At 37.0% G+C, this 23,367-nt stretch overlaps 1 protein-coding gene across 1 annotated transcript; it reads right to left on the bottom strand.

Moving 5' to 3' along the window:
- Nucleotides 1-6,064: 6,064 nt before the first annotated feature.
- Nucleotides 6,065-22,261, bottom strand: LOC140145122 (uncharacterized). The gene is made up of 7 exons (XM_072166901.1): nt 21,908-22,261; nt 19,729-19,846; nt 16,838-16,987; nt 14,958-15,116; nt 13,314-13,479; nt 9,854-9,968; nt 6,065-8,863 (listed from the first exon to the last, which is right to left on the bottom strand). The coding sequence occupies exons 1-7, from the start codon at nt 22,049-22,051 to the stop codon at nt 8,672-8,674; spliced, it is 1,044 nt and encodes a 347-aa protein (XP_072023002.1). The 5' UTR covers nt 22,052-22,261; the 3' UTR covers nt 6,065-8,671.
- Nucleotides 22,262-23,367: the final 1,106 nt, after the last annotated feature.

The following is a 23,367-nucleotide window of genomic DNA, read 5'->3' as shown; positions in this document are numbered from 1 at the left end:
TTTCGAGTTCAACTTTAATCATAATTAATAACATATTTTCTATTTATCAAAAATCGGCTATGGCCTAGTCTTACACTCCCCTGTGTGTGAGATTAAGGTAATGTCTTCCATAGGGGAAGGGGTATGGATCTCAACTGGAATAGCCAATACAATTATGCATACCTGGGATCGTGCCCTGACAGAACCGGCGATTTGGCCTTGTGTCTATTATTCGGAACCGCCTACCGACCGCAGGTGACCGGGCTGACAGAGCCCGCGTTTTTATTATTCGGAACAATAGAGTGCGGTTAACGGTCCGGCCATGGTGTCGGTAGTCGACCAGTGGTTGGGGTTTGAAGCCTTCCCTAACAATTAAACATTATTGTGATATCACAAAAAGGGAGCACTTTAGGGTCAAAAACAAAAACAAAAATATTAATTAAAAAAAGACACGAAAGCGCACGTTTTCAATTTCTTTGTCATTCCATTAGAATATATATGATAGTTTGCAGAGTGACGGGACCATTGGAGTGTATCCTTCATTATGCTGTCCGTTTTTCCTATTCAGTGCACACACAGCGCTCCAATTGATGATTGACCTCTAGCTCACTCACTGTACTGTAGGTATAGGCAATAGACTAGTTAGTGAGCTGGGGGTAAAACCCTTCACCCAATATTAGCCATAGAGGCTCACATGTGAATTATAATATTCATCCTTAACATACTACAATTTGAAGTAAAAAATGTCACGAAAAAGCTGTTGTCGAGCTGTTTTTCCGAAGAGAGTCTTCCAAAATTTCGTAACAGTCCGACGTGTAATATCATTTAGCAAATTGTGCTCAACAGCTGACTCGCGATAGCTCCAACTTCAAAGGGGCACCATCGTGTGATCGGTTTGAACAGCAAAATGCACTGACATGGAACAGCTACCTGGACCACATTCACAGCCCAATAACTGGCACCCAACACAAGACATCTCTGAGTAAGTGGAATAGTTTTTAACAAGACCTGTTTCTTAAGTGTGTGAAAAGCAGAAGCAGCCCCGTTCCACACTATTCCACTTATCACAAGCTGTTCCGTATCAGTGCATTAAAGAAAGAAAGAAAGAAAGAAAGAAAGAAAGAAAGAAAGAAAGAAAGAAAGAAAGAAAGAAAGAAAGAAAGAAAGAAAGAAGAAAGAAAGAAAGAAAGAAAGAAAGAAAGAAAGAAAGAAAGAAAGAAAGAGTTACTAGTTGTTTTTGCCGTATTGACGCAAAAGCATTGTGAAATGTGTAATTCAGTCGGTGAGTAATGACGTTTTTGAAAGGCGTTTGTAACGTAGTGCTGTAAGGGATGTGCAATAATTAGCAGCTACATTTTCAAAATGGGGTACCTAAAATTGCTTTGCCCCCCCCCCCCCCCGGCCTGCTCAAAAATCCTTGCACATACCAAATTTGGGAAACCCACTATGCAGACCTTTTGGTTTAAAAATGGTCTAGTGCAATAGAACGTGACTTTACCATGTACTACTGTTTCTACCAGAGCGCCAGCAGTCGACTGGCGGTTGGATTTTTAAGCCATCCCTTAATCATATTAATAAAAGCTATTGCCATTCAATACCAACGACTTGAAGCAAGCCTTGTTAAGTTTGTCGTGTTCATAAACGATACTTTTTTTCTGATTTAGGCTATTTCCTATTCTCAATTTCCTGGACTAGAGCATATGAATTGAATTTACTGAAGAGATAAAACAAGCCCTTGGCTTACCATCATTGGGGCAAGTATCCGTTGGTTTACTTCGGCAGCATATCATACCGGGATTCGTAGGACAGTAGTTTCTTACGGGGTAATTATCCGGGCATTGTGATGCTGCTATGCAATGACCACCTACGAAAGCAGACGTGCACTCAGGATCAGAATTCGCTGCAATGATTGAATACAAAGAAAGGAAACACGGTAAAATAAAATTTAGATATATGGTTGTGTTTACAGGCTGGAACGTGTCCATCTCTCTTTGGAAGCGACTTATACAGAGTGTCCCTGAAAGAACTGTATCATCGGAAACTGAATTTTTCTCCAACTGTTGCGATCTTGGGCAAGCGAAACAATTTTGTTTGGCTGCAGCATCCCTTCAGTATCTCCTAGGAGGTGCTGGACATACTGTAAGTACAGTGTGCGCGACCGTCCCGGTTTCCTCATCCCATGTGGTGGGATATAAAGGGCATATTCTTTCACAGGCTCGCCATCTTCAAGACGCAGTATATGGCCAAGAAATTTGAGTTGATGAAACTTGACTCTGGCAACCAGTGGAGTGGTGTTGGTCATGTTGTAGATGGTTTCATTTGGAATCCGATCCACATGCTTGATGTTTAACATGACTCTGTAGCAAGATGTTGCAAAGGCATTGATCTTGTTTTCCATGTCCTAGGTAATTACCCATGACTCGCGCCCGTACAGAAAGACAGTAACACATGTTGTCTGAAACAGCTTGATTTTTGTTTCGATTGGCAGGGACGGGCTTCTCCAAAGGCGTTCCAGTTTCCAGAAAGCTGCCCAGGCTAGTGCTTTTGTTCTTTTTAGGTCTCCAACACTAGAGCCCATCTTGGAACCCAAATACTTGAAGTCTGTGGCATGGTTGATGGTACTTCCATAGACTTCAAGTGCTGGTTGGGCATTACAGTTTGCAGTCATATATTCTGTCTTAGGTGCGCTGATGACAGGGCCTAGATCTGCTGCTGCAGTTGCAGTCCTAGTAAGCTGTGACTGGGCCCGGGCTATGGAAGATTCCAGCAGGGCAATATCATCAAATTCAGCATCTTGGCATGATACCTGCTTGACTGACGTTGGTAGGTAACAATTCCAGCGTCATTTCCAGAAGTTGATTTCTTCAGAAGGTAGTCTAGCAGGATAATGAACAGAAATGGTGCCAACACATCACCCTGATGCACTCCAGTTGTTACTTGGAAAGGCTCAGTCATACCAGATGAAGCCCTCCGATGTGTAGGACGTTGCTCTAAAAATACATAAGTCTACATAATGGCTGTATGCTTGAGAATGATAAGACACACTGCAACAACAAAAATGACAAAAGAAGCAATTTTGACCAACCGCACACTAATGATATATTCTTAAAGTGTATGTAACAGGGAGGAAAAGCCGATGGTCAATTGAAAATTTTGACCTTTCATATTGAAGATATGGATTTTTTTCCCAAAAAGACCTAATTTTTTTTGGTGTTTTGGGAAAAAAAAGACATATCTTCAATACGAAAGGTCAAAAGTTTCAATTGATCGTCGGCTTTTCCTCCCTGTTACATACACTGCGAATTTCAAAAATCTAAATTATTTGATATCAGAATGACATTCTTCGTATTCAGAATGCAATTCGATATGTCTGATGTGCTCTAATGTCCCAAAATAAATACTGTCCAAACGTTCATACCCCAGCCCTTAATGACATACAATTATAAAAATATTTTAAGGAACACTTGAGGTTTTGACTTTTAAAACGTATATTTTGGTCAAAAAATGTGCTTGGATAGGTAGTTTTCAACAGATTTTCCACATTTGCCTTGCTATAACATTGAATTGCGTTATCTGTTGACCTTAAGGGATCTAAAATGTGCGTTTATTGCGTTTCGACAGTATTTTTGTGGGACATGAGAGCACCTCAGACCTATCGAATTGCATTCTGAATACGAAGCATGTCTTTCTGATATCAAATAATTTTCATTTTTGAAAATCACAATATAATACAAATTTTATGACAAATTATAAAAATTTGATATTTTTCAAATTTTTGATATATAACAGTCCTCGAAGTAAATTATATAAATCTAATGACATATTCTTAAAGTGTATGTAGCAGGGAGGAAAAGCCGACGGTCAATTGACAATTTTGACCTTTCATATTGAAGATATGGATTTTTTCCCAAAAAATCCATATCTTCAATACGAAAGGTCAAAATTTTCAATTGATCGTCGGCTTTTCATCCCACCTACATACACTTTAAGTATAAATCATCAGATTTATAAAGTTTACTTCAAGTACTGTTAAATATCCAAAATATCAATTGTTAATAATTTGCCATAAAATGTGTATTAAATTGCGAATTTCAAAAATCAAAATTATTTGATATCAGAATGACATTCTTCGTATTCAGAATGCAATTCGATATGTCTGATGTGCTCTAATGTCCCAAAATAAATACTGTCCAAACGTTCATACCCCAGCCCTTAATGACATAAAATTATAAAAATATTTTAAGGAACACTTGAGGTTTTGACTTTTAAAACGTATATTTAGGTCAAAAAATGTGCTTGGATAGGTAGTTTTCAACAGATTTTCCACATTTGCCTTGCTATAACATTGAATTGCGTTATCTGTTGACCTTAAGGGATCTAAAATGTGCGTTTATTGCGTTTCGACAGTATTTTTGTGGGACATGAGAGCACCTCAGACCTATCGAATTGCATTCTGAATACGAAGCATGTCTTTCTGATATCAAATAATTTTCATTTTTGAAAATCACAATATAATACAAATTTTATGACAAATTATAAAATTTGATATTTTTCAAATTTTGATATATAACAGTCCTCGAAGTAAATTATATAAATCTAATGACATATTCTTAAAGTGTATGTAGCAGGGAGGAAAAGCCGACGGTCAATTGACAATTTTGACCTTTCATATTGAAGATATGGATTTTTTCCCAAAAATCCATATCTTCAATACGAAAGGTCAAAATTTTCAATTGATCGTCGGCTTTTCATCCCACCTACATACACTTTAAGTATAAATCATCAGATTTATAAAGTTTACTTCAAGTACTGTTAAATATCAAAAATATCAATTTTAATGATTTGCCATAAAATGTGTATTAAATTGCGAATTTCAAAAAATCTAAATTATTTGATATCAGAATGACATTCTTCGTATTCAGAATGCAATTCGATATGTCTGATGTGCTCTAATGTCCCACAATAAATACTGTCCAAACGTTCATACCCCAGCCCTTAACTAAAAGTGTTTTTAGGGGAAAGTGTTAACTTTCGTTTGATATAAAAGAAATTCTGATTGGATGAAGGGAACACTTGAGGTTTCGACAAAAACCGATCAAAGATGCTCATTTTTCAGATATAAGCTCCACATGTCTTACATTGTTATGCACTCAACCGTGTAGTGTAATCAAAGACTGTGGTGTAGACATTCACTGCTGCTTGTTGTTCTCTGCTTGGAAGCTCTTGGGACGCAAATGTGTGCTCAGGTGTATCGAGGTGGAAACTGTGCGCATGATGGTTTTATAAGAGAATCGTTTTTGTATAGAAACCTTTCCATATGGCGTATTCAAAAGTTATTGTCTGTGATTGGAATAAACATATCGCGTATATTAATGAGGTTATGAATATCTCACAATTGACTGCGTAACTGTCCCAGCGTAAATATTAGTAACCTCCGCGCGCCGCCGTGTTGTGCGTCGAACAAACTGCGCGAGCGCTGGCCACCGTATTTGGATTGCGCGCTACCATATATGCACAGATTGTGATCCGCACTTTTGTTCTTGGTCGTCCTGTTTTAGCCTGTTTGTTTTTGCTTTGTTTTTGTTTTGTGTGGGGGTGTGTGTGTGTGTGTGTTTCGTTTTTGTTTTTTTGGAAAGGGAAAATGTAAAAATTGTATATTTTTACAAAATTTTTCAGGAAAATTTTGTGTTATTTTGTAAAGTGAAGAAATCAAAGTAACGGTTATGAATGAGGTTCATAACTTTGCATCGGTAATATGTCGGGCATTGTGAAAAACATCCCTCAGGGCTACGCCCCTCGGGATATATTTAGGGCCGAATTTACCTTTTATTTCAATAACCTCAATTAAACAAACACTTTACCTCAAGTTGCAGAGTATGAGTTTATGTACCAACATTTTCAAAGGTCCTTCAATGAATGTACAAATGTATTGGGGTTAAACAATGAACTGTGCCCTGCAAAGAACTGTGCCCTGATAGATGCGCATGTTCTGAATCCTATTGTGGGCGAGCATGTCAGACAATAATGTAAATAATAATGTTACACTTCAAAAATATCGGGTATCACATCATAAAATATGCTAGAATTAAACTTGTCGAGGAATTTTTGATTTATTGATAATCCAGGAAACAAAATACATGCATATTACAAAAAACAGCCAACCTGACATGGCGGATTCCTTGAGCGAACCAAATCACTGTGAACGGAACTCCCATAGCCAGGATGACTTTACAAATCAAAATAATAATAAAAAACACAAAGCAAGAAAAAACAAGCTATACGTAATGAGAGTACACATGTCTTCGCCAACCTGGAGCAAAAGCGTTTAAACTAAACAGAATGTTTTAAATGGACACGTCAGTGGAACGGTGGACCAGAGTCTTGGACAAGCTACAAAGAGGGAGTTGTTGAAGGCACCAGTACGACTGCGATGGCGATGAAGCAAGTTTATGTTTGTGGCTAGACGTGATTTAGCTGGATGAAATCGGACCAATAGATGTTATTCATGCGCGTATTTTGCCCTCCTCCCCGTGGTAAAAGCGGGGGTGGCAAAAAAGAAGGGGCGGCGGCAGATGAAGGGCGGCAAGAAGAAGAATTAAAGAAAAAGGGCGGGACTGACGGGCGGCTAGAAGAATTTTCCGAATGAAACAATGCGAAAAATCATGGAAAACTAATGAAATTATACTTTTTGACCGTCAACATGTTAACAGCTCGAGACGGTGGGGGCAATGAGGGGGTGTAACACCTGTAAAAAATACTTTAAAAATTGGTGAATAATTTGTTGCTCCTAAACTCCCCCCCCAGCTTCTTAGATTTTGCTGCAAGGGGCGGCAAAATTTAAATTAAAAAGTCCACCATTCAGGTAGTTCCATTTGAAATTCACTCTGTGTGTGAGATTAAGATCATGTCTTCCATAAAGGGATGGATTTCAACAGGAATAGCACAATAGGCCTACAATTTTTTCATTGCTGGGATCGTTGGAACCAATAAAAAAAAAGCAATAGTTATTTGAATAAAACTAAGCAGTCTTTGAGCATTATCACTGACGGCCTCATCCGTATAAGGTCCCCAGTCGAGATTGAATGACAATAAAACACCGAGATGTTTGTGAGTGGAGACAACTGCGAGAGGAGTGTCACGAAGTGTCACTCATATTGTATTTAGTGGGAACTTCCTGCCTTAATCTAGCAATGTATACAATGTATTGGGCTATTCCAGTTGAAATCCATACACCCCGTATGGAATACATGACCTGAATCTTCCACACAGGGAGTGTGAATTTTAAATGTGTTTACCTGAATGGGTGACTCCATTTGAAAACTGCACCCCCTGTGTGGGAGATTTAAACTGGATTAGCCCATTGAGAGGAGTTTGATTAATGTTACCCCACTGCCATATTGCAACCTCATCCTCAGGGGAAGCAATAGCTGTAAAGAAGTGTATCGTCAGGATATTGGGGAACAAACGAAAATATGTAATAAGGTATATTGTTGATATTAATCGTTAGACAAACAGGATGCATGCTGAGAATGAAAAGGGCTCAAAAACTATCGAATTCATCACCCGCGACGGCCAATTTGAGAACTTTTAATTTCCAGCATGCATCACTTTTTCTTATCAATTACTATCATCAAGATTGGTAAGATAAAATACGTGCATGTTGAATAAGATGGGTCCTAGAATAGACCCTTGTGGGACCCCAGATTTGACTTGACTTCAGTCAGACTATTCACCACTGTACTAAACTATTTGAAACCTGCAACACATGTATGGTGTGAACCATTTTAACATTTCACCACGTATGCCACATTAATAATGAAAGAAGTTTAGACAAATGAAGGCTGTGACTAACCTTAACCAACGTTGAACAAAACTTAACAAAATAGTGTGCAAACCTCGACCAACTTACGTCAACTTGAATAGGACTATTAAATTTTTACTTAACTGATGGACGTAACTCGTGCAGGTGACATAGTTATACTCAAAGTTGAGGAATTGGTAGGCGACATCTTTATAGTATGAATGCTTACTTTTAAAATTGCTATAAATGATTTACTTTTATATCATGTATATAGGGATACTCAATTTTCTCGGACCCGTCACTATCTAAAGTAATGAATACTCATAGTCGCGGAACTCCACAAAAAAAATTGTTTTTGCAAACTACAGAAAAACAGTTCTCGAATTCCTGAAAAGTGGTACTTTTGTCCTGGTTTGTTTTCGGTTCAAGTCTATAATTCGAAAAATAATTTTTAACATTGTAATTTCTTTACAAAGTGTTTATTTCACTCCGTGTTTTGTTTAGGGATGGCTTCAAACCCAACCGCTGACCGACCGCAGGTGCCCTGACAGAACCGGCGATTTTGCCCGGTGTCTATTATTCGGAACCACTACCGACCGCAGGTGCCCTGATAGAATCGGCGTTTTTAATATTCGGAATATTATAATGCGGTTAACCAAACGGTTCTGCCATGGTGTCGGTAGCCGACCAGCGGTTGGGGTTTTGAAGCCTTCCCTAACAATTACAAACAATTGTGATATCACAAAAAAGGAACATTTTAAGCCCAAATAGTTTTATTAAAAATAAAAAAGCAATTAAACAAAATACGAAACGGACATTCCATTAGAATGTTTATGATAGGTGCAGAGTGACGGGACCAGAGTGTATCCTTAGTTAATTGATATTAATAGTTTAGGGAAAATGACAGTGGACATGGTTAGCGTGACCAGCGTCTCCTGGTCCGTAGGCAGTTCCGCCCATGCTAGTGCACTTGGTCATCCACGCCTGATAATTGGAGGCACTCGATTCCTTCTGTATATCAACGGCTAACCCTGAATAATGCTTGGATGTCTTGGAATGACAGGCTCCAGTGATGGTATTGACCTGTAAATGAAGGAGACGTAGAAAATGGAGACAAATAACAGAGATTAGCAGGTAGGCATAATAAACCTGGAGAAATGGGTGTACAAAGTTTAGTTTGATCACATATGGAAATGTTTGGCTACAAAACGATTCCCTTATAAACGCAACTATGCACAGTTTCCACCTCGATACACGTGAATACACGTAAAAGTTAGCCTAGCAATGCCTTGTCTCTACACAGTCTGTGTTTACACTACACGGTTGAGTGCATATCATTATAAGAGCTTCTAGCTGGTGATTAGTGCAAAATACGACATCTGTGATCGTTTTTTGTCAAACGTCAGAAATGTTTTTATATCGAACGAAAGCTAACACTTCCCGCTAAAAACACTTTTTTTCGTTACTTGACGCAATTCAATGTTTATAGCAAGGCGAATGTGATAAATCTGTTAAAAATGACCTGTTCATTCACAATTTTTGACCAAAATGTAGGTTTCAAAAGTCAAAACCCCGAGTGATCTTTACAACATTTTTCAAATATGTAAAATGGAATATTTCTTAATACACGGCTTTCGACTTAACCACTAAGCATCTATGACAATAACAAAGATATCAACATCTGAAATTTGATGATTTTTACGATCCTCCAGATAAATAAATCACTGAATAGGCTTTTAAATCAGTAAACAGTCGGTGAGTAATGGCGTATTCTGAAAGGCGTTTGTAACGTAGTAGTGCTGTAAAGAGCCAAATTTTAAATGCAAATGGCGAATCCAAAAATTGCTTTGAACCCATGCCCAATGTTAGCGAGCAGTGATATTTTTTGCGTAAACGTTTCCGTAATGTTTCCCATTTTACAGCGTTTAATTTAATTGACTTTCTGACAATTTGAAATTACGACAAGATATTTATAAAATTAATACGGGCCATTGAGATTATGAATAAGTGGTCAAAACAAATATTTTCTATGGCCATCGATTGGTGAGTTTACTGTATCTTAAAATAATTTACCAGTATGTCGTGCCCGTCATTAGCAAGTGCAATCAAATAGTCGAGCACTTTAGCTTGAATGCACACCCAACCACCTGGTGTAGGAACTGTTACCCCACTGATGACGCAATCATAGCTGAAATGAAAAATTTGCAAATTTTGACCCAAAATTACAGTTAAACTCAGGATATTTCAAACAGGAAGGCTAACTTGGTCCCATCATATACACATCCTCCACCCCACACACACACACACCCCACCTGCCATCTTACACCAGGATGTGTATAAAATAGGCCAGTGGTTCGTCTTGGGGTATATTTCTATAACACCATCATTCTTGTGGGATAAAAACGTACCACCAAGGGTTTGTGAGGTACGTTTTTCTCACCGAACCAAGTTACCCCCCACACACACACACACCCCACACCCACCCCAACATGAGGCACCTCTAAAATTGTCATTTCCTCGTGCTTCAAAATAGCCAATTCTTTTAATGAATTCTTCACCAGTGTTGCTTCCACATTAGTTGAGAAACTGCCTTCTCCAAAGAATCTGTACACTACCACCTCTGCAGTTTTTCAGAATTTTTATCGTGACAAATCTGTCGGCTCATTCTCCTTGAGGTGTGTTGGTGAAGAGTTTATTGAAAAGGAGCTGCTCAATCTCAACCCAAATAAGAGCACTGGGCTTGATAACATTCCATCAAGGTTTTTAAGGGATGGTGCCTCAGTTTTGAAAGTTCCTATAACCCACATTGTTAATTTATCGATTATGACCAGTACTGTCCCTACCGAGCTAAAATTGGCTAAAGTTACTCCTCTTTACAAAAAGAACAAAAATACTGATGTAAGTAATTACAGACCAGTAAGTGTTTTGAGTGCAATATCAAAATTCTTGAAAAATCAATTTATGTTCAATTGGAAGATTTTTTGACATCAAATAACATTTTGTATGAACACCAATCGGGTTTCAGAAGCAAGTTTTCAACAGATTCTTGTTTTATTTATTTGATGGACCATATCAAAACTCAATCTTCCCGTGGTTTATATACAGGCATGATCATGATTGATCTCCAAAAAGCTTTTGACAAGGTCAACCATCAAATCTTATGTGAGAAATTAAATGCACTGGGAGTTGAATCTGTTGAATGGTTTCATTCATATCTCTCAAATAGGCAACAAATAGTTCAAATTAACAATGCTAATTCTAAATCCCTTAATATTTCACTTGGTGTGCCCCAGGGTAGCATACTGGGGCCACTCTTATTTTTATGTTACATTAATGATATGATCATTAGTATAGACCCAGACTGTAAATTGATGTTGTATGCAGATGACAGTACAATCCTATTTTCTCATACAGATCCTAGTGTCATATCACAAAAATTAGGCCAAGTTCTTGAGTCTTGCAGCAATTGGCTGGTAGACAACAAATTGTCTTTACATCTCGGCAAGACTGAAAGTATTATCTTCGGATCCAAAAGGAAAATAAAAAATGTTGACAATTTTTCTCTTGAATGCTCTGGTCAGATTATCAAAGGCCAGGAGTCTGTGAAATATCTGGGTATTAACATTGACCAATCTGTGTCTGGGGAAGCAATTGCAAACAATATTATTCAAAAGGCAAATTCCAGGATGAAATTTATGTATCGCAATGGCAGCTGTCTCAACCAAAACTGTCGCCAAATTATGTGTTCGGCTTTAATTCAATGCCACGTTGATTATTCATCTTCTTCATGGTATTCCGGTCTCAGTCAACGGCTTAAAAACAAACTTCAAATCACTCAAAATAAAATGGTGCGCTATATTTTACATCTGGAACCCCGGTCACATATTGGTCAAACCGAACTTAACAGTCTGAATTTTTTAAATGTAGAGTGTCGAGTAAAATTTTTAAAATTATGTCATGTGCACAACATTTATTATGGGTCAAGTGCCCCCTACCTGTGCCAGTTTTTTACCAAAACCTCCGAAATTCACAACTATAATACTAGAAGGCGGCTTTTTAATGTCCATGTGCCTAAAATCAAAAGTTCAGCTGGCACTACTTTTTATTACAGTGCAATTCGGGATTGGAACATGCTTCCAAATGACATCAAAAATATCCCCAATCTTAATCATTTCAAGAGTGCAATCAGGAAACTTTTCAGTAATGGCTAATTTCCAGTGGGGTCTGTTGTCCATTGTGTGCTTTCTTTCTTCTTTTGTTTATACTCTTGCCTTTTTTGCCAAAATCTTTCTTTCAAGGACCCCATTGGAAATAAGCCTGAAATATTGGCTTTATGGGTTATCCCGGTTCCTAGCGTATTTTTATCTTCACATTGTATATCTTTAATTTCTTATTTTGTCAAGTGTTATATTTATGTAATGTATTTTAAACTGTGCAATATAATATTTTTATGTATTTTGTATTATGGAACCAAATAAAATCAATCAATCAATCAATCAAGCCTAATGGGGTCCTATAAGCGAGTTTTGCCTTTGTGGGGATCACTTTGATTTATACCCCACAAAGAAGTTGTACCCCAGAAGCTCATCGCCGTAGAAGTGACAAAATAATCGGATTAACTACCATAGCAATAGAGGAATACAATTTTTGAGTAGATCGCCCTGCACCCCACAGCACCCCAAAAGAATGCTCAAAAAGAGCACGTCCAGCATACACAAAACGTTATCGACATCATTCGCAAAACATTATAAAAGGTTGTCAGAAAACGTTTAAATGTCGGGTTATATAAACATGATAAAGGGTACATTGATGGTATAAAACGTTTTCATAGCATTAAATAACATTTCTTGGTAATTTACTGCACAGCAAACACAAATGTTTTACAGAAAACATTTAAATGTCGGGTTATATTAAGGGTATAAAAACGTTTTAAGAACATTCCAAAAACATTTTTGAAAACTTGGTTCAAATCATTCTAAAAAGAATGTTATTTTGGGGTTGAAAAAATATTTTGCAAAAAATGTTTGTCCAAAATATTTACAATAACGTTTTAAAAATCTTTTCACGACCTTTATATAACCCGACATTTAAATGTTATTAAAACGTTTTGTAAAAAACATTTTAAGAACATTTCTGTGTTTGCTGGGTGCAAATGTTTTAACATAATGTTATTTAAGTGTTGACAAAATATTTGGCCAAAAATGGTTGCAAAAATAGTTTACAATGACATTTCGAAAACATTTAAAAAATATTGCTGTAGTGTGTTTCCATACAAAACGTTTTAAAACGATTTCATGACCTTTATATAACCCGACATTTTAATGTCATTAAAACGTTTTTACCTAAACCAAAAGCCAAAATATAACTTATTTAAAACGTTTGCTGGGGTACGCATACCCATCCCCCCCCCCACCCCATCACACCCACACACCCTGAACCTCCTGGTCGGTATACGCCACAAAATCCAAAATTATTTACAATTTTTTACAACAGGTAACATTTTTAGGTCATTAAAGACGGAGCGGAGTCTCACCTTGATCGCTTTGACTTTTTCCCGTTACACATGTCTGCGATGTTAGACGTGGCATCCGCTCCATCATTGTTACCTTTGCTGTTGAATACTGAATTGTTGTCCCGAAGTCGTATGTTGGAATTGGATTTCACATTGCACGCTTTGGTCTTTAAGGATGACCCACAACCTGAATTGGAATTCGGAAATCCATATATGGATGCGATTATTATTATCATTATATTTATTATTGTTATTAGTGTTGTTGTTGTCTGTAACTTAAGCTGAAGAATAAGAGTTACAAAATACGTAAAACATGGCTTCAAATCCTCTGGCAGAACCCCACGATTGTACATGTACCTGTTTTCTATTATTCAGAACAATAGAAAACCGTACCGTTTAACCATGCACATCGTCATCATCCCTATATCTTCGTGTCAAAATTTGCCGTGATAGTACGACGAATCCTCTCGTTTTTCAACAGCTACGCATGGCGATTTTGTTCGAGATAGGCCGATCGACTCAGGCTGAGCATACCATTTACACCATACGACTATCATGTGAGATACCACCAAGTTTCTATTCTACACATTATTACGATTTGCGCATGCTCTAGTACCCCATATGATGTTGCTATTACAAGAAAATTCGATTTGTTTTCAGGTAAAACCCAGGTTTTGTTTTTAATACACTAACTTGAAATGCAATACACTAATTAGCGGCCATTGCTGTTTGCTGTGGATATATTTTACTGCATTTTATGCGTAACGATTTTTAAATCGTAAATCAAAATTGTGATATATTTAATTTTGAGAATTACAATTATATAAAGGAACACATTTAGCCCATTCACCTAAGATCCAGGTGCTTGTATAGAATATTCAATCACAAGTCTATAACACAATGCATATGTGAACTTTCTTTATCTGTGTCAATAATAGAATATTGATTCAATAGGATTGAATACATTTTGAGTTTGTACTTTACCACTGAGCGATCTAGCGATCGATTTCTAGCCAATCAGATAGGACTCCGTTTCTTGCGTTCGGTGAAATACCAATCGCCCGTCGCTCACCAACGGAGTATGGAGCTGTATGGAAAAACTATTTATAATATAGGGTGTTGACACTGTGCCATGTGTTCTACCAGAGCGCCAGCAGTCGATAGGTGGTTGGGTTTTATACCATCCCTATAAGCTGGTTAATATAAGTTAATATAAGCTATTGTTATTCAATAAACCAAGCCATTGGGCCTTTCAAGAGCTTCAAGTTTGTTGTATTCACTATTCATAAGCGATCCTTTTTTCTGATTATATCCTCCGTTTCCTGGACTGAAGCATGAGGATGATTTACTGAAACCATGGATTAAAATAATAACAGGCCGAGTACAAGCAGTCAAAGTCTCCGCATCCCCCGATAATGATGGCAAATCGTTCCATGAAATACGACAGACAAAACTGTTACGCACTTACCGCGTATTTTTACGGTCTATCGCGTAATTGCGAAGGTACACAAAGCTCTACCGCGTATACGCGAAGACACACAACGCTGACGTGATTGTAAGACACGGCACAATCGATGCACGGGGAATTTGCACGGGGAATTTGACTGCCGGTACATAGTCTGTGGTAGTCTGTGACTGAAACGATACAATGAGCTCTGGTCTTACCATCATTGGGACAAGTATCTGTTGGTTTACTTCGGCAGCATTTTACACCAGGTGGTTTCGTAGGGCAATAGTTGCTTACGTAATCATTATTGGGGCATTGTGATGTTGCTATGCAATGACCATCTGAGAAACCAGACGTGCACTGGGAATCAGAATTCGCTGTAATGATTGAATACAAAAGAACACTATTAAGGTTTACATTGGTATTAAAAGGTTCATGGTCGTGTTCACAGGCCGGGCGTGTCCAACTCTCTTAGCAGAGTGCACACCAGTAAATAAAAGTCTCCTACACCCTGGGAGAAAAAAATCAGTGTTTCAAACGAGGAAACGTGCAATACGACTGAATTAAATCCATTAGAAAAGGCTTAAAACCCCACTATTAGGCCCTGAGTCATATTTATATAGATTGTCTGTGAAAAATGAGCAGGATCTGACTTTTTATTACAATTTGACTAAACTTTCAAAATGTGTTACATTTCAGAAACACCAAGCTATTCGTAAGGTGGCGTACGCTGTATGGGCTATAGGGTGATCTAGTCGGCAAAAAAAAAAAAAAATTGCTGGACTCCGTATATAATTTCTACAATAGATGACTTCATCTGACCTTCGACTTGCAGAAAGGGTAAGTTTTGAAGAACTGACTCGCTCTGGAGTCAAGAAAATGACGTTTTCCTGGACCCTGTTTGTACAGAAAGTCAATGGGAGCTATTTACTGGTGTGCACCCAGCAGGACCGAAACCAGGATGTTTTTCGCGTGATGTCCGGAATTTCCAAAATGTTAACCTTTTTCCAAAATAAATTATACACGAAGTGGACTTTTCGGACTGCTGAGTATTTTGAAGTGATCTCTTTTCTTTCTAATTTGGACTTTCTTAGGTACATTCCGCCTGACATAGTGGACCTATTTGTCGATTGGGGTGCGTCGCAGCCCCTGCACACCCCTGGCTATGGACCTGTCAGACTCCTTTGGGTGTAATCGTCTTATAATGTTGATGTGGGGGTTCGCTACTTTTTTCGTAACCACGAGTCTGTTTATCTTCTTAGTCCCCACCATCAGCCTATACCTATTACATGAAGGTACTGCTTGCACAGAAGGTCCTGCTGAGTGAAGCAGTCAGAATTAAGTGACTTCCCTAAGTAAATCCACAACTCTAACTTTGTACAAGAATTGTTCAAACTGAAATCGCAAAAGGACGCCCCATCATGTTCTGCTCATTTTGATGGCCTATTTAATCATGCTTGTGGCAATAACCTTGTTGTCACGGTGATCCTATTAAAACAAATGCAAATTCTAAGTCAGTGAATATGACATTCTGCATGACACTGTTCTGCATGACCATGACTGGGTTAAATTTAAGGTAGGTTTAAGTGCAACTTGGAATCTGCATCTTGGTTCGCTTGGCAACAATGTTGGGCTACTGACGTGAATAGGTATCAACTAATTGCCCACGTCCAACTTTATTTCGTCAGCTTAGACATTGACTGTTATCATACTAACATATCTTTTAGCATTATAGACACCAATGATAAAGGACGCGAAGGTGGGGTGTTCCCCACTAGTATCAACAGAACACAGTTGGACTTTTATTATCAAAGTTGCTGCAGGTTCCGAAATTTCTCTAATAAATACCCGGTACTGGTTGCATGCTTAAGAATGACAAAACATTTATATTTTGTGGTGTCACAAATTGTTATATTTAACCTTGCTTTCATACCCTGCGGGTCTCTTCTATATTTGAAAACAATTAGTTGCGAGTATTCACTGTGGAAGTCAGCAGCCTCAGCCCTGCTTGCAGCCTTAATGTTAGAGTGCAATAAGGCTGTAGCGGGGTGCGAACCTTTTTTACCCTACGTCCCCACCTCAAAATGATATAACTTACCAGTGAAACAACATTTGACGTCGGCCGGTTTATTTGGGCATAAGTTAGAAATGTAGTGGTTACCAGGACATTTCGAAGTGGCTATGCATTTCCCAACACATCCATAGTCTGGATGGTCGCGGTGGGCGCAGTCATAGTCTGTAGAATAGTCTAAAATGCAAAAATGATTGTATCATTAAATTACTTAGATTTTCAGATGAATTATTAAATCGATTGCGAAACATCAATTAGTCTTCATTTGTATAAGCAGCCTTTAAATGTCGGGGATATAATGGAAATTTCAGTAGTTTGCCATTTTGATTTCACATGCAAAATTTCCAAGTCTGGTAGCTGTCTCTGAACTTTATTCAAAAGTGGTTCAATTTTATATCGGTTTTTTTTCCATATCTCGTCAAAAATTATCGTTGCGACTGACTCAAATCGCACGAATGTAATAGATCTACTAGCAACGAAAGAGAAAACCATGTTCTATTGACGAATCTCGAGACATTTCAATAAAAAATTATTATTTATACAGGCTTCATATTAGCGTTATTTTTAATTTTTATTTAAATAAGAAAAGTACGCATATGAAATACAGAAACAAATTATCAGATCTTTAAAAAAAGATGATGTTTTTAGAAATTTTGCAAATTAGGGTCGATATTCGCCCGGGGGGCCACTCAAATATAATGATGTAAGCATGCGTGACCAAAAAAAACGCGTGAAAGGGGGTGTTTTTTCTTGGTTGAGCACGTTACGCGCGTGACGCGTTAAGGGGGTAAAAAACGGCGATTTTCATGAAAAGGGGTGGTTATAAAATGGTTTGTAACGCATTTAGGGTGCCATTTTAATTCGTTTTTCAAATCTGCTGAAACTCCGGTTCCGAAAAAGTTTATTCCACTGCCAGAATTCCCCGTTCATAGAAATGTTTACAGCATACTCCAAACCTAAAGTGTCACTCTGTTATGCAAATATATTTCATAACGTGTACATGTTATTAAAGGGATCTAAAATGAGCGTTTATTGCGTTTCGACAGTATTTTTTGTGGGACATGAGAGCACCTCGGACCTATCGAATTGCATTCTGAATACGAAGCATGTCTTTCTGATATCAAATCATTTTCATTTTTTGAAAATCACAATATAATACAAATTTTATGACAAATTATAAAAATTTGATATTTTTCATATTTTTGATATATAACAGTCCTCGAAGTAAATTATATAAATCTAATGATATATTCTTAAAGTGTATGTAGCAGGGAGGAAAAGCCGACGGTCAATTGAAAATTTTGACCTTTCATATTGAAAATATGGATTTTTTCCCAAAAAGACCGTATTTTTGATGGGTGTTGTGGGGAAGACAATCCATATCGTCAATACGAAAGGTCAAAATTTTGAATTGATCGTCGGCTTTTTATCCCACCTACATACACTTTAAGTATAGATCATCAGATTTATTCAGTTTATTTCAAGTACTGTTAAATATCAAAAATATCAATTTTAATGATTTGCCATAAAATGTGTATTAAATTGCGAATTTCAAAAAATCAAAATTATTTGATATCAGAATGACATTCTTCGTATTCAGAATGCAATTCGATATGTCTGATGTGCTCTGATGTCCCAAAATAAATACTGTCCAAACGTTCATACCCCAGCCCTTAACTATGGCCTCGTATTTCTATGTAAAATACCATTTAGATTAAAAAACATGCATATTAATTAATGACGTTATACAATATTGCTTGAATTATGATGGGTATATAGTTCAGTGGATAGACGGGGAGACGAAAATATCATGTATTTCAAAAAGATTTTCAGAACTTTTCCTCACATTATTTACTACTCCTGCTGGTAGATTTGTGAGTTTCCCCTTCTCTGGATTACTTTAGGAAATTATATTTGCGGTAGAAAGCAAGAAAAGGACACGCGATACTGGGACACGATAAAACTTTAGGTGCGGAATTCGGAACCAAATACGATGTGAATAGGCCTACTACTTGATGACGTTGCCTCTGGATAAATTACCCTGTATATTTATAGTATTTTGCATTCTCACAAAACTACTTTACGAGAATCCAATGTAACAATATACGAATCTGACAGCCTCATGGTACACTCTGATCTGAATTCATCGTAAAAGTGATACGGGGTATATCCGGGAGGGGTAGACTCTTAGCGTTCAATGACAAGTTTAAAAGGCCTACAAAAAGTTGTCAAAATCTATCAAAACTTGTAAAGTGGGTCAAATTCAGACAAAAACTTGTTTAGGGGGTCAAAATTAGACAAAAACTTGTTTAGGGGGTCAAAGTTTGGGGAAAGCGCGCTGAAAACTTGCTTAAGGGGGTTATTTTGCTCACAGAGGAAAACTTGTTCAGGGGGTGTTCGAAAAAAATTTGGTCACGCATGCGTACACTCTCCGGGGGGATATTCGTTAATGTTAAGGAAAATTATCCTGAGAGAGGCTCTTTTGGATAGTTAATGTTTTCCATCGTGTTTTTTTGTAGCTGAAGTTCTATAAAAACATATCCATGTACAAAGTACTCATATCTTATGGAGGCTCGACGTTTCGAAACCTACTTGTCTGGTGAGTGATGAAGAATTATAAAAACACTACATCTTCTAGACACACCACCATTGTTGCTGGATCAAGTCATCACTCATGACTAGGAGTGATGAAGAATTATAAAAACACTACATCTTCTAGAAACACCACCATTGTTGCTGGATCAAGTAATCACTCATGACTAGGAAACCAGATAAGTAGGTTTCGAAACGTCGAGTCTCCATAAAATGTGAGTACTTTGTAGATGGATATGTTTAATAGAACTTTAGCTACAAAACAAAATGATGGAAAAAGGTGTACGTCGGTCGGGCAGGTAAAATGGGTTCGTTTCTAGGCCTACCTCTTCTTTCTTCGTCAAGTTCTTCAGATGTTCCCAGTTCAATGGTTTCTTCTGTGCGTTTGTTGTCTTGTTCATCATTCATGTCATTTGAATCTTCTTTAAGCAGATCGAGTAATTCCTTAAAACGAAATAGCATAATAATATGAATGAATAAAATCATCAGGGTCGGTAGAGTCAACTCAGTAAACAATGTTCCTTGTATCTGATCCAATTTATGCACTTACTTGTACGTTTCAACAACACTGTTGCCTTTGACAACACTTGATGAGAAGTGACTGCAGGTTTTTTTTTTACGGGTGGCTCAAAATAAATGTCCCCTCTTGCCACCCCCGCAAGTGCCGCAACTGTGAGTATACAGGGTGTCCCAGAAAAAATACCGAGTGAATAAAATTGAACGTAAGTCAAGAAATAGACATTAGAATAAAAAAAAATCACAGCACTATCCAGTGGTCATTATTCACATACGAAAATTGTATTTGATTCGGTTGACTGGTTGCGAAGAAGTTAACGATTACATCATGGGCGCATCAATGCAGTTCATTCCAAGTATGATCAACAGGCGCTTTTTCGTACGCGCTCACAAAAGTTTGTGTATCTCATTAAATATTGTCCACATTATATATTTTATAATCCGACGCTGTTACAATATTCATAATTTCACTGAAGATGAACGACTGTTTGTCCGGAAAAGCTTTGATTTCTGCAATTGGAAGATTTCCAACTTTAATTCTTTAGGTGGTGCAAATATATTATGTTTTAACTTTCCAATGAACATTTGAGTAAAGAATGACAATGATCAAGTGCTTACAGCTTTATGTGTGATTTCTGATACCATACAACATTAATGTTGAAGTTATAAAAGATTGCAACTTTGCATTACAATTTCTTGGAAATATTCCAAAAACATTAAAGTGTGTGAACAATTTAAGCCAGGTGGAATTCTTTATGCGATAATTCTTTATGCAACATTTATATCATCATTAACGAAAAAAGATAGTTTCAAGTACTGAGCATCATCTAACATGCAACATGCAAGTTTTCATTTTCAATATCGTGCAGGTTCTCTAATTTGAACAAAACCTAATTAAATGTTTTGCAAGAATTGTTTTAAAAGAAAGACGAAAAGGATTTCACCGAACAAAATATGAAGCCCATTGAGAGTTAACCAATAGTGCGGATTGTGTTCAATGATCTTTCTTTCAAACTTGGAATGAAGTGAACTGACGCATGCGCTATGTAATCGCTCATTTCTTCGCAATTAGTCAACCAATTCCAGTAAATTTAGCGTACAAGATGCGAACAAGATGGGCTACACGCTGAATTTTAGACTTTTGGATTCTGTTTCTCGACTTATGTCCAAATTTATTCCCTCGGTATTTTTTTCTGTGACAACCTGTATATAAATTAATGACCATAATTTATAGTGTTCTTTTACCATTTCACTGAGTGCCCTTTTATTATCATAAAATCGCAATTTGGATTTTATTCTTCCATGGGACCGGCTGGGACCGAGACTATTCTTAGTATCACCGATGTTTATGTGTAAAACTTGCTACGAAAAGTGGTTAAGCTTATATGAAATAGTATTATTTCTCATGGTCTTTTTGATTTTTACCATCATTTTTTTAGGAATAACCATGATTTATTATAGGTCTGGTGCATGAGTGGTGCCTTTACATTACATTAGGCCTACTCCCGAGAACTCAAATTGATACCCCGAGGACCATTATTATTGAAATCTTCATGTTTAAATTTTACATTAAATGAATAATGACCACTGGATAGTGCTGCAACTTTCAGATCTTGGGTTGCACACGTCAAAATGTATGCTGCTACATCAATATTGGGACCATTACACCAAATGAGACGTCATAATGCCTTTCACTTCTGTATGTAGTCATTGGGTGGAGTGCGTAAACGATGTCTTGTTCTGTTTTCCACACATAACCAGCAAATGCAAAAATGTAAAACGTTTAAACCGCGGGGTTTTTTAAATAGGTTTTTTTTGTTGGTTTTGGTCATATAAATAAAAATGTTGGCTTGCAATGGTCATGAAAACATAAATCATACAAACACAAAAGTATACCCCTACTTAATAAAAGACCATTATTCCAAAGCGGTTTATCTTCTGCCAAATTTAGGATAATCATTTATTTCTGCGCGCGATATTCCGACTTACCTTAACTTCCAGTAATTCCTCGAGTTTGCGTAAAACTTTTTGCCCCCTTTTTTCTTGCAATTCTTCAGAATTACTTTGGGCGCTAATTTTCGACACGAACACGAACATCACGGCAACAAGCACCATACAGAGACGAATCATCATGGTGCTCGTTTTACGGGTCGAATAAGGTACAATTTAAGCTAAATAGCTTCAACTTGCTCTGCAGACCTATAAATTATTTTGTAGCGTTGTCGGCTATGCAGTTTCAAGAGTAGCCTAAAATGGGCTGCCTCTAACCATGCAAACCCGTAACTTGCAACTAGACAGATCACGAGCTGGTGCAAATATGATTCTTTTAACAAACTAGCAGTAAACTGCGTAATAAGTAAAATATATTATCAATTACTGACAATGGATTATTCAGACCGAATCCATCCCCATATTTTGACACAGTTACCGCGGACTAAAGTGTGACACAGTTGTCGCGGACTAGGTTTGACAAACTAATGAAACTACCTGATTTTGGAATACTGCATCATAATGTGTTCTAATGACACGGACTCCAATACTATTCCTAGAGATCTAATGTCCATTTTCTTCATCATCGAAAAGTTGACACAAATGGAACTGTGGCGAGATAATGAGAGAGTTTCGATTGCATTATGTGGTTTTGTATCGTAGGAGTGAAAATAATGAAATGAACTTGTACTTGTGATATACCCATGATTATGAACAAAGGGATATATAACTGTATATATTCAGTATTGACACCATGTATTGTCAATATTAACCTACTGCAACTTCCTTTTACATAGGTAAATATTACACACGATGCCACGAGGAATGTAGGAATTAAAACTTCCGCTTGATGTGTGCAATACAATAATAATAATAATGGTAATAATAATACTGGTAATAATATTAATGATAATAATAATAATAATAATAATAATAATAATAATAATAATAATAATAATAATAATAATAATAATAATACATTTATATAGCGCATCGTGAATCGCATATTTCTCAATGCGCTTTACATTAAGACAAGGAACATCATAATCACACAATACAACAAATTCAATATAAAAATTGAATAGACTTAAAAATACTACACATTATCAAGTATAATAAAAATATAATTTAAAACCCAGACCAGTTGTAAAATGTAATAAAAAAATTGTTAACTACAATTATCACGTTCACTATTATTTTTACAAAAAGTTGAATAAAATACTGCATAAACTGTTGTACAGGGTGAGTCAAAAAAAGTGCAATAGAGAAAAGGATCCATATTTATTTAAGAACCGAGTTGAACCTTTTAGTTTTTAAAACATTTTATACATAACATATCCATTAGAGATCATGTGTGAAAAAATCAAGGAATTAGCATTTACCGTTTTGTTTTTATGACACATTTTATAGCGATTCCCAATTTTAATGTTTGTCCAAGAGACATCGAAAATTTGAAAGTC

This window comes from Amphiura filiformis, unplaced genomic scaffold (assembly GCF_039555335.1).
Source record: "Amphiura filiformis unplaced genomic scaffold, Afil_fr2py scaffold_142, whole genome shotgun sequence".
Lineage (NCBI taxonomy): Eukaryota > Metazoa > Echinodermata > Ophiuroidea > Amphilepidida > Amphiuridae > Amphiura > Amphiura filiformis.
This window is presented reverse-complemented; position numbering and strand designations above follow the sequence as displayed.

Coding starts and splice junctions, on each gene's coding strand:
- LOC140145122 (XM_072166901.1), bottom strand. CDS start 22,051: ATGATGATTCGTCTCTGTATGGTGCTTGTTGCCGTGATGTTCGTGTTC. Junction 19,847..21,907: donor AGGAATTACTGGAAGTTAAG/GTAAGTCGGAAT, acceptor TTTCGTTTTAAG/GAATTACTCGATCTGCTTAA. Junction 16,988..19,728: donor ACTTGACGAAGAAAGAAGAG/GTAGGCCTAGAA, acceptor TTTGCATTTTAG/ACTATTCTACAGACTATGAC.